This window comes from Notolepis coatsorum (genome assembly GCF_963971535.1).
Source record: "Notolepis coatsorum genome assembly, chromosome: 8".
NCBI classification, from domain to species: Eukaryota; Metazoa; Chordata; class Actinopteri; order Aulopiformes; family Paralepididae; genus Notolepis; species Notolepis coatsorum.
The window spans coordinates 55834396-55848412 of NC_140172.1; the positions used below are offsets into that span (position 1 = coordinate 55834396).

At 46.3% G+C, this 14017-nt stretch overlaps 1 protein-coding gene across 1 annotated transcript in view; it reads left to right on the forward strand.

The window, feature by feature from the left end:
- Positions 1-14017, forward strand: part of LOC311233659 (ryanodine receptor 1-like) — a gene marked incomplete at both ends in the record, with an annotated part of 453326 nt that overhangs the window by 215417 nt on the left and 223892 nt on the right. The window contains 4 exons of the mRNA XM_084320641.1: positions 4723-5173; positions 8370-8882; positions 11193-11393; positions 13367-13478. Coding sequence (XP_084176767.1) covers positions 4723-5173; positions 8370-8882; positions 11193-11393; positions 13367-13478 — 1277 coding nt within the window. The remainder of the gene's footprint in view (positions 1-4722; positions 5174-8369; positions 8883-11192; positions 11394-13366; positions 13479-14017) is intronic.

The window sequence follows — 14017 nt, forward strand, 5'->3', positions numbered from 1 at the left end:
CTAGTTCCACCTAGTTCCTGTTCCCTAGTTCTCCCCTTTCTAGTTTCACCTAGTTCCTGGTCCCAAGTTCTCCCTTTCTAGTTCCACCTAGTTCCTGTTCCCTAGTTCTCCCCTTTCTAGTTCCACCTAGTTCCTGGTCCCAAGTTCTCCCCTTCTTGTTCCACCTAGTTCCTTGTCCCTAGTTCCCCTAGTCCCCGTTTCTCCTGTTCCCTAGCTCTCCTAGTCCCTAGTCCTCTCTCCCTAGTTCTCCTTGTCCCTGGTTTACCTAGTCTCTAGTTCCTCTGTCCCAAGGCGTTCCCTTAACCTTCCCTTAGGCGTTCCCTTACTTTCCCTTAGTGTTCCCTTTTCCTGCCCGCCTCTTAAAGGCACCTTTCCTTCCCCTCATATTATTTTCCTGTATTTGTGATTCTCCCTTAAAGGGACAGTGCCCTTTTCCCTGTATTTCCCTGTTGTTCAATAAATATCTGTTTCTTGGCAAACCATCATACCTGTCTTGTGTTGTGCGATTGGGGTCGGTTACAAACCATAACAGTACGACCCCACCAAGTCTACGACCCCAGCCAGCACAGACTGTGTATGTTGAGTTTGCCTTTTTTTTTCTTGTCCCCTCTAGCTCCCCTGTTAGCCCTGTTAGCTTCCCTGTTAGCCCAGTTTAGCTTCCTTGTTAGTCCTGTTTAGCTCACTTGTTAGCCTGTTACTCCCCTGTTTAGCCCAGTTTAGCTTCCCTGTTTAGCTAGTTAGTCTCCCCGGTTAGCTCCCCTGTTTGCTTCCCGTTTTGCCCTGTTTGACCCCCCTGTAGCTAGCCATGCCCTGGCAGCTAACCCAGTCCCTCAGCAGAGCCCCTGTCTGCTAGCTTAGCCCCGGCTGCTAGCACAGCCTCTATGTTTATGCAGCCCTTGCTGCTGGCATAGGCCCTGTAGCTAGCCATGCCCTGGCGGCTAACCCAGTCCCTCAGCAGAGCCCCTGTCTGCTAGCTTGCCCCGGTCTGCTAGCTTGGCCCCGGCTGTTAGCACAGCCTCTATGTTAATGCAGCCTTGCAGCTGGCATAGGCCCTGTAGCTAGCCAGGCCCAAGCAGCTAAACCGGTCCCTCTGCTTGGCCTCCACTTTTTTGTGTAGTTTATCCCACTGCTAGGACTGCCCTTTCAGCTAGCAAGGTCAGTTTTTCTCACACAGCTAGGACTGTCCTTCCAGCTAGCTTGTGCTCTCATGCTGGTCCAGCCCTGTCTGCCAGCCTAGCTCCGGCAGCTTGCGCAGCCTCTATGTTGATGTAGCAGTACAGCTAGCATAGGCCCTGTAGCTATCAGTGCCCTGGCAGCTAACCTTCCCTCTGCTAGCCCTTTCCCGGTGCTACCATGGTTACCCCTTTGCTACCCTGCTTGCCCCTCAGTTCTCTAGACCCAGTTCCTCTAGACCAGTTCTCTAGACCAGTTCTCTAGCCCAGTTTCTCTAGACCAGTTCTCTAGCCCAGTTCTCTAGACCAGTTCTCTAGACCAGTTCTCTAGACCAGTTCCTCTAGACTAGTTCTCTAGACCCAGTTCCTCTAGACCAGTTTCCCCCAGTTACCCCTCGGCGACCCTGTTTCTTTTGCTAGCCCCACTCTTGTGGTGGCTTCCCCTGCTGGCTTGGCCAGTACCTCTTGTTTTGCCCCCTGCCACTCTGTCTGTATTTGTTTTGGGTCGCCGGGTGGCTCCCGTTGGAGGGGGGGATACTGTGAGGTTTTGCCCGCTGCTCACCACCTTTTCTCTGTTTCTTTGAAGCCTACTGTTAGATTTTCCCTTCTCACTCACTCTCTCTAGCCCCCACCCTCTCGTTCCTTACCCTTAGTGGCCACACCTGTTCGATATTCTATTATCTCTCGCACCTGTGGTGGCAGGCTAATTAGTCCCCCTGTGGGCTTTAAATACCAGGGCGCTTCCCCTCGTTTTGGCGTGGGGTCGTGTTGTATACTTGCCGAGTCATATTCTCTAAACATCTAGACTCTTTCGGGAGATCCTCTGTCTGCCTATGCTGTTCCATTCTCCGGCGTCGAGATGTTTGCTCCAGCCTTCGCCTGCTGTCGCCGTTGCCTGAGAGTGGGACTGGTCTGCGCTCCCTAGACTTCCACGGGAGGCATCCCAGTCATCCACTTCAGACCCCCCGCGCAGCTGTCGTCCTGACGCACATCCAGACCAGCGCAGACGCTCTCCAGTCCACAGCGCGCAACGCGCATCTTCCAAGGACGCTCGAGCTTGGCACGCTCTCCAGACCAGCGCGCAACGCGCATCTTCCAGACCTTCGAGCTTGGCACGCTCCTCCGTACCAGCGCACTGACGCGCATCTTCCAGACCTTCGAGCTTGGCACGCTCCTCCGTACCGGCGCACAGACGCGCATCTTCCAGACCTTCGAGCTTGGCACGCTCCTCCGTACCAGCGCACTGACGCGCATCTTCCAGACCTTCGAGCTTGGCACGCTCCTCCGTACCGGCGCACAGACGCGCATCTTCCAGACCTTCGAGCTTGGCACACTCCTCCTGGCAGACGCACCCCGATGCGTCTCTCTGTTCCGACGCGCACACCAAGGTGTGGCGCGCCACTCTGTTCCTCGGCTCCGACAGTGGCTACCCGGTGGACGACATCCTCGCCACCGCCACTGTTCCAGCTCCCTGTTCCGACGCGCACACCAAGGTGTGGCGCGCACTCTGTTCCTCGGCTCCGACAGTGGCTACCCGGTGGACGACATCCTCGCCACCGCCACTGTTCCAGCTCCCTGTTCCGACGCGCACACCAAGGTGTGGCGCGCACTCTGTTCCTCGGCTCCGACAGTGGCTACCCGGTGGACGACATCCTCGCCACCGCCACTGTTCCAGCTCCCTGTTCCGACGCGCACACCAAGGTGTGGCGCGCACTCTGTTCCTCGGCTCCGACAGCGGCTACCCGGTGGACGATGCCCTCGTCACCGCCACTGTTCCAGCACTCTGTTCCTCGGCTCCGACAGCGGCTACCCGGTGGACGATGCCCTCTTCACCGCCACTGTTCCAGCACTCTCTCCCTCGGCTCGGACAGCCAGCCGCCCCGGTGGCGATGCCTTCGTTCCCGTTGCTGTCCCTGTACCATTACGCATGCGCCTGGGTGAGTTTTGATTGTGATGTCACTCACCCAGCGTAGTGCCCTTGCCCCCGTTCCCGCTGCTGTCCCCGTACCTTTACGCATACGCCTGGGTGAGTTTTGATTGTGATGTCACTCACTCAGCGTAGTGCCCTTGCCCCCGTTCCCGCTGCTGCCCCTTTACCTTTACGCATACGCCTGGGTGAGTTTTGATTGTGATGTCACTCACTCAGCGTAATGCCTCTTGCCCCCGTTCCCGCTGCTGTTCCTGTACCTTTACGCATACGCCTGGGTGAGTTTTGATTGTGATGTCACTCTCCCAGCGTATTGCCTCTGTTAGTTAGTTTGGACTTTTCTTCTCCCAGCGTATTGCCTCTGTTAGTTAGTTTGGACATTTCATCTCCCAGCGTATTGCCTCTGTTAGTTAGTTTGGACATTTCATCTCCCAGCGTAATGCCTCTGTTTTTGGTTCTCACTTAGAATAGTATTTTTGGACTTTACATCTCCCCCTGTGTGTTTGTCACACGAAGATATTATTACTTTGTTCACTTTGTTATTTGGACTGTTCTGCACCTGCTCTGTTTTTTCCCTTTTGTGCATTAACTCTCTCCTCTGTCCTGCAGAGCGGCCCAGATGTTTTCCCACCAGTCCCCAGTTCCTCCCTGTACCCCAGCCCGCCTCCGCGGGCCTCAGTCCCCTTCTAGTTCCACCTAGTTCCTGGTCCCAAGTTCTCCCTTTCTAGTTCCACCTAGTTCCTGTTCCCTAGTTCTCCCCTTTCTAGTTTCACCTAGTTCCTGGTCCCAAGTTCTCCCTTTCTAGTTCCACCTAGTTCCTGTTCCCTAGTTCTCCCCTTTCTAGTTCCACCTAGTTCCTGGTCCCAAGTTCTCCCCTTCTTGTTCCACCTAGTTCCTTGTCCCTAGTTCCCCTAGTCCCCGTTTCTCCTGTTCCCTAGCTCTCCTAGTCCCTAGTCCTCTCTCCCTAGTTCTCCTTGTCCCTGGTTTACCTAGTCTCTAGTTCCTCTGTCCCAAGGCGTTCCCTTAACCTTCCCTTAGGCGTTCCCTTACTTTCCCTTAGTGTTCCCTTTTCCTGCCCGCCTCTTAAAGGCACCTTTCCTTCCCCTCATATTATTTTCCTGTATTTGTGATTCTCCCTTAAAGGGACAGTGCCCTTTTCCCTGTATTTCCCTGTTGTTCAATAAATATCTGTTTCTTGGCAAACCATCATACCTGTCTTGTGTTGTGCGATTGGGGTCGGTTACAAACCATAACATATAGTATGTTGATCTATAATGGTTATAGAATGTAACTCCATGTACAGGGTTATAGTACAGGATTATGTAACAGTGTTATGTACACAGTGTGAACAGGGAAGAGATAAAACATTTGTAACCCTTTCACTACCACACTACAGAAGGTTAACCCTTTCACTACCACACTACAGACGGAAAGGGTTAACCTTCTGTAGTGTGGTAGTGAAAGGGCTAACGCTAACCCTTTGTCGTGTGGCAGTGAAATGGTTAACCTTCTGTATTGTCGCAGTGAAAGGGTTAACCATTTGGTAGTGTGGTATTGAAAGGGTTAAATATAAACGTGCAGGTTGGTTTACGTCAAATGTTTCACACCGTTTGCATCATCCAGGTGTATTGACATCCTGGAGCTGTCTGAGCGGATGGACCTGCTGAAGTTCCACTACCACACGCTGAAGCTGTACGGCTCGGTGTGCGCTCTGGGCAACAACCGCGTGGCCCACGCCCTCTGCAGCCACGTGGACGAGTCCCAGCTGTTCTACGCCATCGAGAACACCTACCTCCCGGGCCCCATGCGGAGCGGCTTCTACGACCTCCTCATCAGCATGCACCTGGAGTCCGCCAAGAGGAACCGCCTGGGCACCAACAAGGAGTTCATCGTGCCCATGACCGACGAGACGCGCTCCATCACCCTCTACTCCAACCACAACTCCGACAAGTCTCACGCACTGCCCGGGGTGGGCCTGACCACCTGCCTGCGCCCCAAGCTACACTTCTCTCAGACCGGGTTCGTGGGAACGGATCCAAGTATCTACACGCTGAGTCCCACCCTACCATTACAGGTGAGGTGGCACATCCTGGGAGTCGCGGGTGGAGCATGCTGGGAATTATAGGTGAAGCATGCTGGGAGTTACAGGTGAAGCATGCTGGGAGTTACAGGTGAAGCATGCTGGGAGTTACAGCATGGGGTGGAGCATGCTGGGAGTTACAGGTGAAGCATGCTGGGAGTTACAGGTGAAGCATGCTGGGAGTTACAGGTGAAGCATGCTGGGAGTTACAGCATGGAGTGGAGCATGCTGGGAGTTACAGGTGAAGCATGCTGGGAGTTACAGGTGAAGCATGCTGGGAGTTACAGGTGAAGCATGGCTGGGAGTTACAGGTGAAGCATGCTGGGAGTTACAGGTGAAGCATGCTGGGAGTTACAGGTGAAGCATGCTGGGAGTTACAGGTGAAGCATGCTGGGAGTTACAGGTGAAGCATGCTGGGAGTTACAGGTGAAGTATGCTGGGAGTTACAGGCATAGATATATATAGAACACTAGATAGCTTAAGGCGGAGTCACCAGCGTCACTGAACCGCCGCCATCTTGGGAGGGTCAGCCTTGAGTGAGAGTGAGTGAGCTGCACAGACAAAAATACTCATAACTCGCTGAAATATTGACGGATTTACAAACGGTTTGGTTTGCTATAAACATCAAAGATGTAGTTATGATACTTACAAAAAAAATAAAAGTTAAGATGTTTTTTTTTTACAAACCGCTTGAATCATAGCCACGTTAATAATGCTTGTAATAAACCAAACCGTTTGTAAATCCGTCAATATTTCAGCGAGTTATGAGTATTTTTGTCTGTGCAGCTCACTCACTCTCACTCAAGGCTGACCCTCCCAAGATGGCGGCGGTTCAGTGACGTCGCTCTCCATTGGCCGGCAGCGCGGGCAAGCTATCTAGTGTTCTATATATATCTATGGTTACAGGTGAATCATGCTGGGAGTTACAGGTGAAGCATGCTGGGAGTTACAGGTGAAGCATGCTGGGAGTTACAGGTGAGAGGTGGAGTATCAGTGGAGGAGTTACGATGCCAATTTTAAGATCATGGTGATCAACGAAGCAGATGCTTATTCCACTTTATAAAAACACTGGATTACATTGTATTAGTGGCTACCAGGCAGAGTACTGGATTATATTGTACTAGTGGTTACCAGAGTACTGGATTACATTGTACTAGTGGTTACCAGAGTACTGGATTACATTGTACTAGTGGCTACCATAGTAGTGGATTACATTGTATTAGTGGTTACGAGAGTACTGGATTACATTGTATTAGTGGTTACCAGAGTACTGGCTTACATTGTATTAGTGGTTACGAGAGTACTGGATTACATTGTATTAGTGGCTACCATAGTACTGGATTACATTGTATTAGTGGTTACCAGAGTACTGGATTACATTGTATTAGTGGTTACCAGAGTACTGGATTACATTGTATTAGTGGTTACCAGAGTACTGGATTACATTGTATTAGTAGTTACCAGAGTACTGGATTACATTGTATTAGTGGTTACCAGAGTACTGGATTACATTGTACTAGTGGCTACCATAGTAGTGGATTACATTGTATTAGTGGTTACGAGAGTACTGGATTACATTGTATTAGTGGTTACCAGAGTACTGGCTTACATTGTATTAGTGGCTACCAGAGTACTGGATTACATTGTATTAGTGGCTACCATAGTACTGGATTACATTGTATTAGTGGCTACCAGAGTACTGGATTACATTGTATTAGTGGCTACCAGAGTACTGGATTACATTGTATTAGTGGCTACCATAGTACTGGATTACATTGTATTAGTGGTTACCAGAGTACTGGATTACATTGTATTAGTGGTTACCAGAGTACTGGATTACATTGTATTAGTGGTTACCAGAGTACTGGATTACATTGTATTAGTAGTTACCAGAGTACTGGATTACATTGTATTAGTGGTTACCAGAGTACTGGATTACATTGTACTAGTGGCTACCATAGTAGTGGATTACATTGTATTAGTGGTTACCAGAGTACTGGATTACATTGTATTAGTGGTTACGAGAGTACTGGATTACATTGTATTAGTGGCTACCAGAGTACTGGATTACATTGTATTAGTGGTTACCAGAGTACTGGATTACATTGTATTAGTGGTTACCAGAGTACTGGATTACATTGTATTAGTGGTTACCAGAGTACTGGATTACATTGTATTAGTGGTTACCAGAGTACTGGATTACATTGTACTAGTGGCTACCATAGTAGTGGATTACATTGTATTAGTGGTTACCAGAGTACTGGATTACATTGTATTAGTGGTTACGAGAGTACTGGATTACATTGTATTAGTGGCTACCAGAGTACTGGATTACATTCTATTAGTGGCTACCAGAGTACTGGATTACATTCTATTAGTGGTTACCAGAGTACTGGATTACATTGTATTAGTGGCTACCAGAGTACTGGATTACATTGTATTAGTGGTTACCAGAGTACTGGATTACATTGTAATAGTGGTTACCAGAGTACTGGATTACATTGTACTAGTGGTTACGAGAGTACTGGATTACATTGTATTAGTGGTTACGAGAGTACTGGATTACATTGTATTAGTGGCTACCAGAGTACTGGATTACATTGTATTAGTGGTTACCAGAGTACTGGATTACATTGTATTAGTGGCTACCAGAGTACTGGATTACATTGTATTAGTGGTTACTAGAGTACTGGATTACATTGTATTAGTGGCTACCAGAGTACTGGATTACATTGTATTAGTGGTTACCAGAGTACTGGATTACATTGTATTAGTGGCTACCAGAGTACTGGATTACATTGTATTAGTGGCTACCAGAGTACTGGATTACATTGTATTAGTGGCTACCAGAGTACTGGATTACATTGTACTAGTGGCTACGAGAGTACTGGATTACATTGTATTAGTGGCTACCAGAGTACTGGATTACATTGTATTAGTGGCTACCAGAGTACTGGATTACATTGTATTAGTGGCTACCAGAGTACTGGATTACATTGTATTAGTGGCTACCAGAGTACTGGATTACATTGTACTAGTGGCTACCAGAGTACTGGATTACATTGTATTAGTGGCTACCAGAGTACTGGATTACATTGTACTAGTGGCTACGAGAGTACTGGATTACATTGTATTAGTGGCTACCAGAGTACTGGATTACATTGTGAAAGTAAGTCTGGCTCTGCTTTAGGTGCTGAAGTCCAAAGCCCTCACCATGTTGACGGAGGCGGTGCTGGACGGCGGCCAGGCCATGCGGGATCCTGTAGGGGGCAGCGTGGAGTTCCACTTTGTGCCCATCCTCAAGCTCATCAGCACGCTGCTCATCATGGGCGTGTTCGACGACGAGGACGTCAAACACATCCTGAAGATGATCGAGCCCACAGTCTTCACCACCAAGGCAGAGGCCCCTGCCGAGACCAAACTCGCCATTAAAGGAGGAGGCGTGAAGGCGAAGGAGGAGGAAGAGGAGGGAGCCGTGGAGAAAGGAGACAACGAGAAACTGGATGATCAAGGCCTGGGCGAGGAGGATGAGGAGGAGGAGGAGGAAGAGGAGTATGAAGAGGAGGAGGAGGAAATGGTGGAGGAGATGGAGAAGGGTGACAAAGAGAAGGAGGACACAGAGAAGGAGATGGGAGGTGAAGGAAAGGAAAGTCATGAGGAAGGTCTGTTCCAGATGAAGCTGCCGGAGTCTGTGAAGCTACAGGTGAAACAAGTCCCATTAACCCTGGCCTAAACCCTGTCCATTATTACTCAAACCCTGTCCATTATAACCCATACCCTGCCTGACCATCATAACCCTAAACCCTGTCCATTATAACCCATACCCTGACCATCATAACCCTAAACCCTGTCCATTATAAATGGCTGCTTTTTTATATAGCGCTTTTATCCAAAGCGCTTTACAATTTTGTTACTCACATTATAACCTTAATCCTGTCCATTATAACCCTATAACCCATTATCAAATCAAACCAAATCAAATTTATTTATAAGGCCCGACAACACACGTTAATGTCCCCATGGGCCGGACACGTCTTCTTTAAACAAGTCAAGAAGAAACATCACAATAAATCAAGAACAAAACAAAAACACCATGAAGTCCAAACTTTTTTAAATAAATGGAAGCAACACTCCCAGACATACCCCACGCGAAGGTAAGGAAGAACTCACTAAAACTTAGCAATAGGAAAAAATGCACCACAGGCAATGTGGAGGAGAGAAACCTTAGAAGGGCCGTTCAAGGGGGGATCTCCCTTCTTAGATGTCGGTGATAGTAGTGTTGCAATAAAACAGGCGAGACAGTTGGTAAGCATGCACACATATGTGTAATGAAACACAGATAAGTGCATGCAATAGCAACTGAACATTTTGAAAGATTGAAAAATAGAGCTGATGGTATGGGGGTGGCACAGAGAGGGTCGCATCCTCCCGGTCGATAGGCTAGGTAGGCCGATAATATCGGACATCTCTAATTATAACCCTAACCCTGTCCATTATAACTCCAACCCTGTCCATTATAACCCTAGCCCTGTCCATTATTACCCTAACCCTGTCCATTATAACTCCAACCCTGTCCATTATAACCCTAATCCTGTCCATAACCCTAACCCTGTCCATTATAACTCCAACCCTGTCCATTATAACTCTAACCCTGTCCATTATACATTGTCACTATATTCACAATGATGTTTTGAGTTTTTGAATGTGTTTTCTTAAATAAATAAATAAATGCCCCAAATCACCCGCCAAAAAAGAATGGAGATACAGTATGTTTTCATTCTCTAGCTTATTGATTTAGGACAAGGAGTAACACTAGATTACAGGTAAATATGAATACTGAATATTGTGGCAGTAAACGATTTGTTTACATTGCTTGTAAAACACCTTTAAACCTCTTCAAGAAGGTATTATGAATATACTCGTAAATATATACGTATTTACATACAAATAAATGCTGTTTTGGGGCTTTATTGATTTAGAGGAACACGCCAAAGTTATGGGAAATATACTTATACCTTCTTCTCCAGACAAGAAAATAGATACCAATTTCCTCTCTGTGCGTTCAGTAGAAAGCTATCCGGACGGAAGGGGATACAGACTACTAGCCTATTAGCCTAGTTTAAAACTCTGGGAGAGGTGTTTTTGGCCAACAGCTAGGCTAGTTGTCCATATCGGCTTCCATTCATTTGTGCTAAGCTAGGCTAGCTTGCAGACGGATAGCTTTCTATTGACTCTGGAGACAACGTTAAGCACATTTCCCATAATGCTGGTGTGTTCCTTTAACTTCCTTCCTGTCTCCAGCAGATGTGCAGTATTAATGAATGAATGATCATTACATTTATATAGCGCTTTTCTAGACACTCAAAGCGCTCACCACAATGTAGGGTAGAAATTTCCTCCTTCACTACCACTGGTAGCACCCAAATTTGGGCTACGCAGGCTCAATGACTGCCATACACTCGCACAGGCACACATCACACTACACAATAGCTGAATGGCTCAGGAGACAGGGATACTGACCTCACTTCCTTCCTGTCTCCATCAGATGTGCACTCTGCTGCAGTATTAATGACCTCACTTCCTTCCTGTCTCCATCAGATGTGCACTCTGCTGCAGTATTAATGACCTCCTGTCTCCATCAGATTTGCAATCTGCTGCAGTATTAATTACCTCACTTTCTTCCTGTCTAAATCAGATGTGCACTCTGCTGCAGTATTAATGACCTCACTTCCTTCCTGTCTCCATCAGATGTGCACTCTGCTGCAGTATTAATGACCTCATTGCCTTCCTGTCTCCATCAGATGTGCACTCTGCTGCAGTATTAATGACCTCATTGCCTTCCTGTCTCCATCAGATGTGCACTCTGCTGCAGTATTAATGACCTCACTTCCTTCCTGTCTCCATCAGATGTGCACTCTGCTGCAGTATTAATGACCTCATTGCCTTCCTGTCTCCATCAGATGTGCACTCTGCTGCAGTATTAATGACCTCATTGCCTTCCTGTCTCCATCAGATGTGCACTCTGCTGCAGTATTTCTGTGACTGTGAGCTGCGTCACAGGGTGGAGGCCGTCATCTCCTTCTCAGACCAGTTTGTCAGTCAGATCCAGGCCGCCCAGAGAAACCGCTACAACGAACTGATGATGGCCTTCACCATGAGTGCTGCCGAGACCGCCCGCAAGACCCGGGAGTTCCGTTCACCGCCCCAGGAACAGGTATACACTCAAGCAGGGGCGTAATTAACGCAGGGGACACAGGGGACATGTCCCAGGCACTTTTTCAGAAGGCAGTTTTTGTCCCCTGCACTTTTTTATTGACATAATTTTTTTATTTTTATTTATGTATCCAGTAAACATCCTAACCATGTCACAACAGCAGTCATAGTGTATATTTTCAGCAAGTTTGTTTACCAATAGGTTAAAGTGTTATTGATGAAGGATTGCACTACAACTCGTACACCTTACTGTAAATTGTACCTAAAATTGTACCTCATCCCATTTCTGCTTTGCACTAGATAGTACTGTACATTAGTACACTGCATAGTATTGTATATTATATGGTAACTCAGAACATTGTACATATGTCTATACCGAACACTGTGACCTCATTTTTCTTCTTCTAAATTACATGCTATATTATGTTATTTGATACTATCTTGTCTAGCACAGTCTCTGGAGCGTAACAGTAAGAAGCATTTTGTATGAAAGTATTCTGTACTTCTGTATGACAACTATTAAAGAACTTGAACTTGAACTATTAATGAAATATGAGTTTAGGAGTTGTATTCAATAGATTGCGAATTTCGACCGGAATTAAATCCGAGTGGCCATTTTGCTGTAGTCATTATGATGAAGGAAAGACAGGGCTTTCAATTATGTCTGGGTGATAAAACGATAACGATAATTATCACGATATATTTTAATAATCGATATTGATTGATAATAAAAAAAAATATCAATAAAACTTTTATTTTTTTTGTGTGACCTGCAACAGGGCAGTTTTAAAACCAGAGACAGTGTACAGACTTGTCTTTCTTGCCTGCAACTTAAAGTAATGGCTTTGCTTGTCCAAATGACAAACATTTTGATTTATTTTTCTCTTGTCCATTTATTTTGTTTGCTTTCTAATTTAAAATACAGTTTGAAACCTGTTACGTATGGGGGTGAGTAGTAGTGAGTCCAATGGTGGAGGAGACAAGGAGAGACGGAGATAGGTAGCTATTTCTAAGGATGTGTCTTTATTAAAACACACAGAGCAGCGATAATCCAGGAAAGACGCCGGGCGTCAACAGAGAGAACAGGCAAAAAAAGGGATGACTCTACTGTGGACTTAGAGGAATATGCTTCCAGTGTAACTGGCTACATCATTACATGTGTGGAAAACATTGTGCCCACAAGACACTACAGGACCAAAAACCCTGGATTAACTGTGAAGTTCGGTCCAAGCTACGTGCCCGCTCCACTGAATTTATCTCAGGCAACGCTGAGGACTACAAGAAGGCCAGATGCTACAGTACCTACGTAGATTCATCAGTGAGGCCAAGGGACAATACAGACAAAAGCTGGAGGGATTCTACTCCACCACTATAACTAGAGTTAGTTATTAAATGACAATACAATAATATTATCTGTCAAATCTAAACCCATTTAGTGAATTTAAGTGCCATATTATGATTACTAGTTGAGATTAAGTCTAGTATGTAGCTTAATGTAGCTCAATTATGGCTACATGTAATGAATAGCTAAGAATGTATATAAATATGGTGGCTAATTATAATGTCTTTAAGTTAGCTAAGTTTTGCTCAAGAAAATAACCACAGAAAAGAAAAGCCTCTCACACACACAAGAGGGATATTTGAATAAATCAATAGATCGGATTTTTAGCGTGATGCATAGCTACCGTATTATCTTACTTACAGCGACCCGTGGTTGAAGTTCTGACTGTGTTCCAAGCAAAGCCAGCAAAGACAGCTTCAGCACATAGGACCCAGAAACAAAATGGTTTTAATCCACACCACAACATGCAAACACACGTTTTAACTTCTTCTTTCTTGGAAGAAGCCAGTGTATTACTACTATCTAGCCAGCTAGTTCCAAGACATCACAGAGACCCAGTGGAGAGCTAGCTTGAGCAGTGTTCTATGGGTCTGCCGTGTCAGGCTATGATGTTCTTTTTTTGTGACGTACAGGTCAATATGCTGATGAACTTCAAGAACTGTGCTGATGACGAGGACTGCCCTGTGCCCGAGCCGGTCCGCGACTCCATGATGGCTTTTCACAGCGACCTCCTGGCACACTGTGGTCAGTCTCCGTTTACATTCTTTCATTTTTTTGTATTCTTTATCTTTATTGACAACAAATCATACAACACTTGTCCTGTATGTTACATTCGAGTTCCACATAGCTTGTCCTGTCCTGAAACAAAAAACAAACATAAAACAATACAGTGACATGGTGACATGTGAGCTTTCTTCCATTTATAAATGTGACATCATGTTCTGGTTCCAGTCTGTGGTTTCGTTCACTTTTCTTTTATATTCAACCCATTTCTCCCCTTTTGACCCAAATTTCTCCTCCTGCACCCTCAATATGTGTGTAAATCTTTCCATGTCATATATTTCCTCTACTACACCCAGCCATTGTTCTTTTGTAGGTGGATCCACTTTGTACCATGCTCTTGTTATTGTTTTCTTACTGGCTACTGTCTTTACCAGGGCCCTATTCCCCGTACCTGGTTCAACTATGTCGATCAAAAGTCCCATTAGCTAGATTCAATTAACCCGATGATTGAAACCAGGCTTTCCCTGTTCCTCGAACGCTGATTCACTCTCGTTAATTCG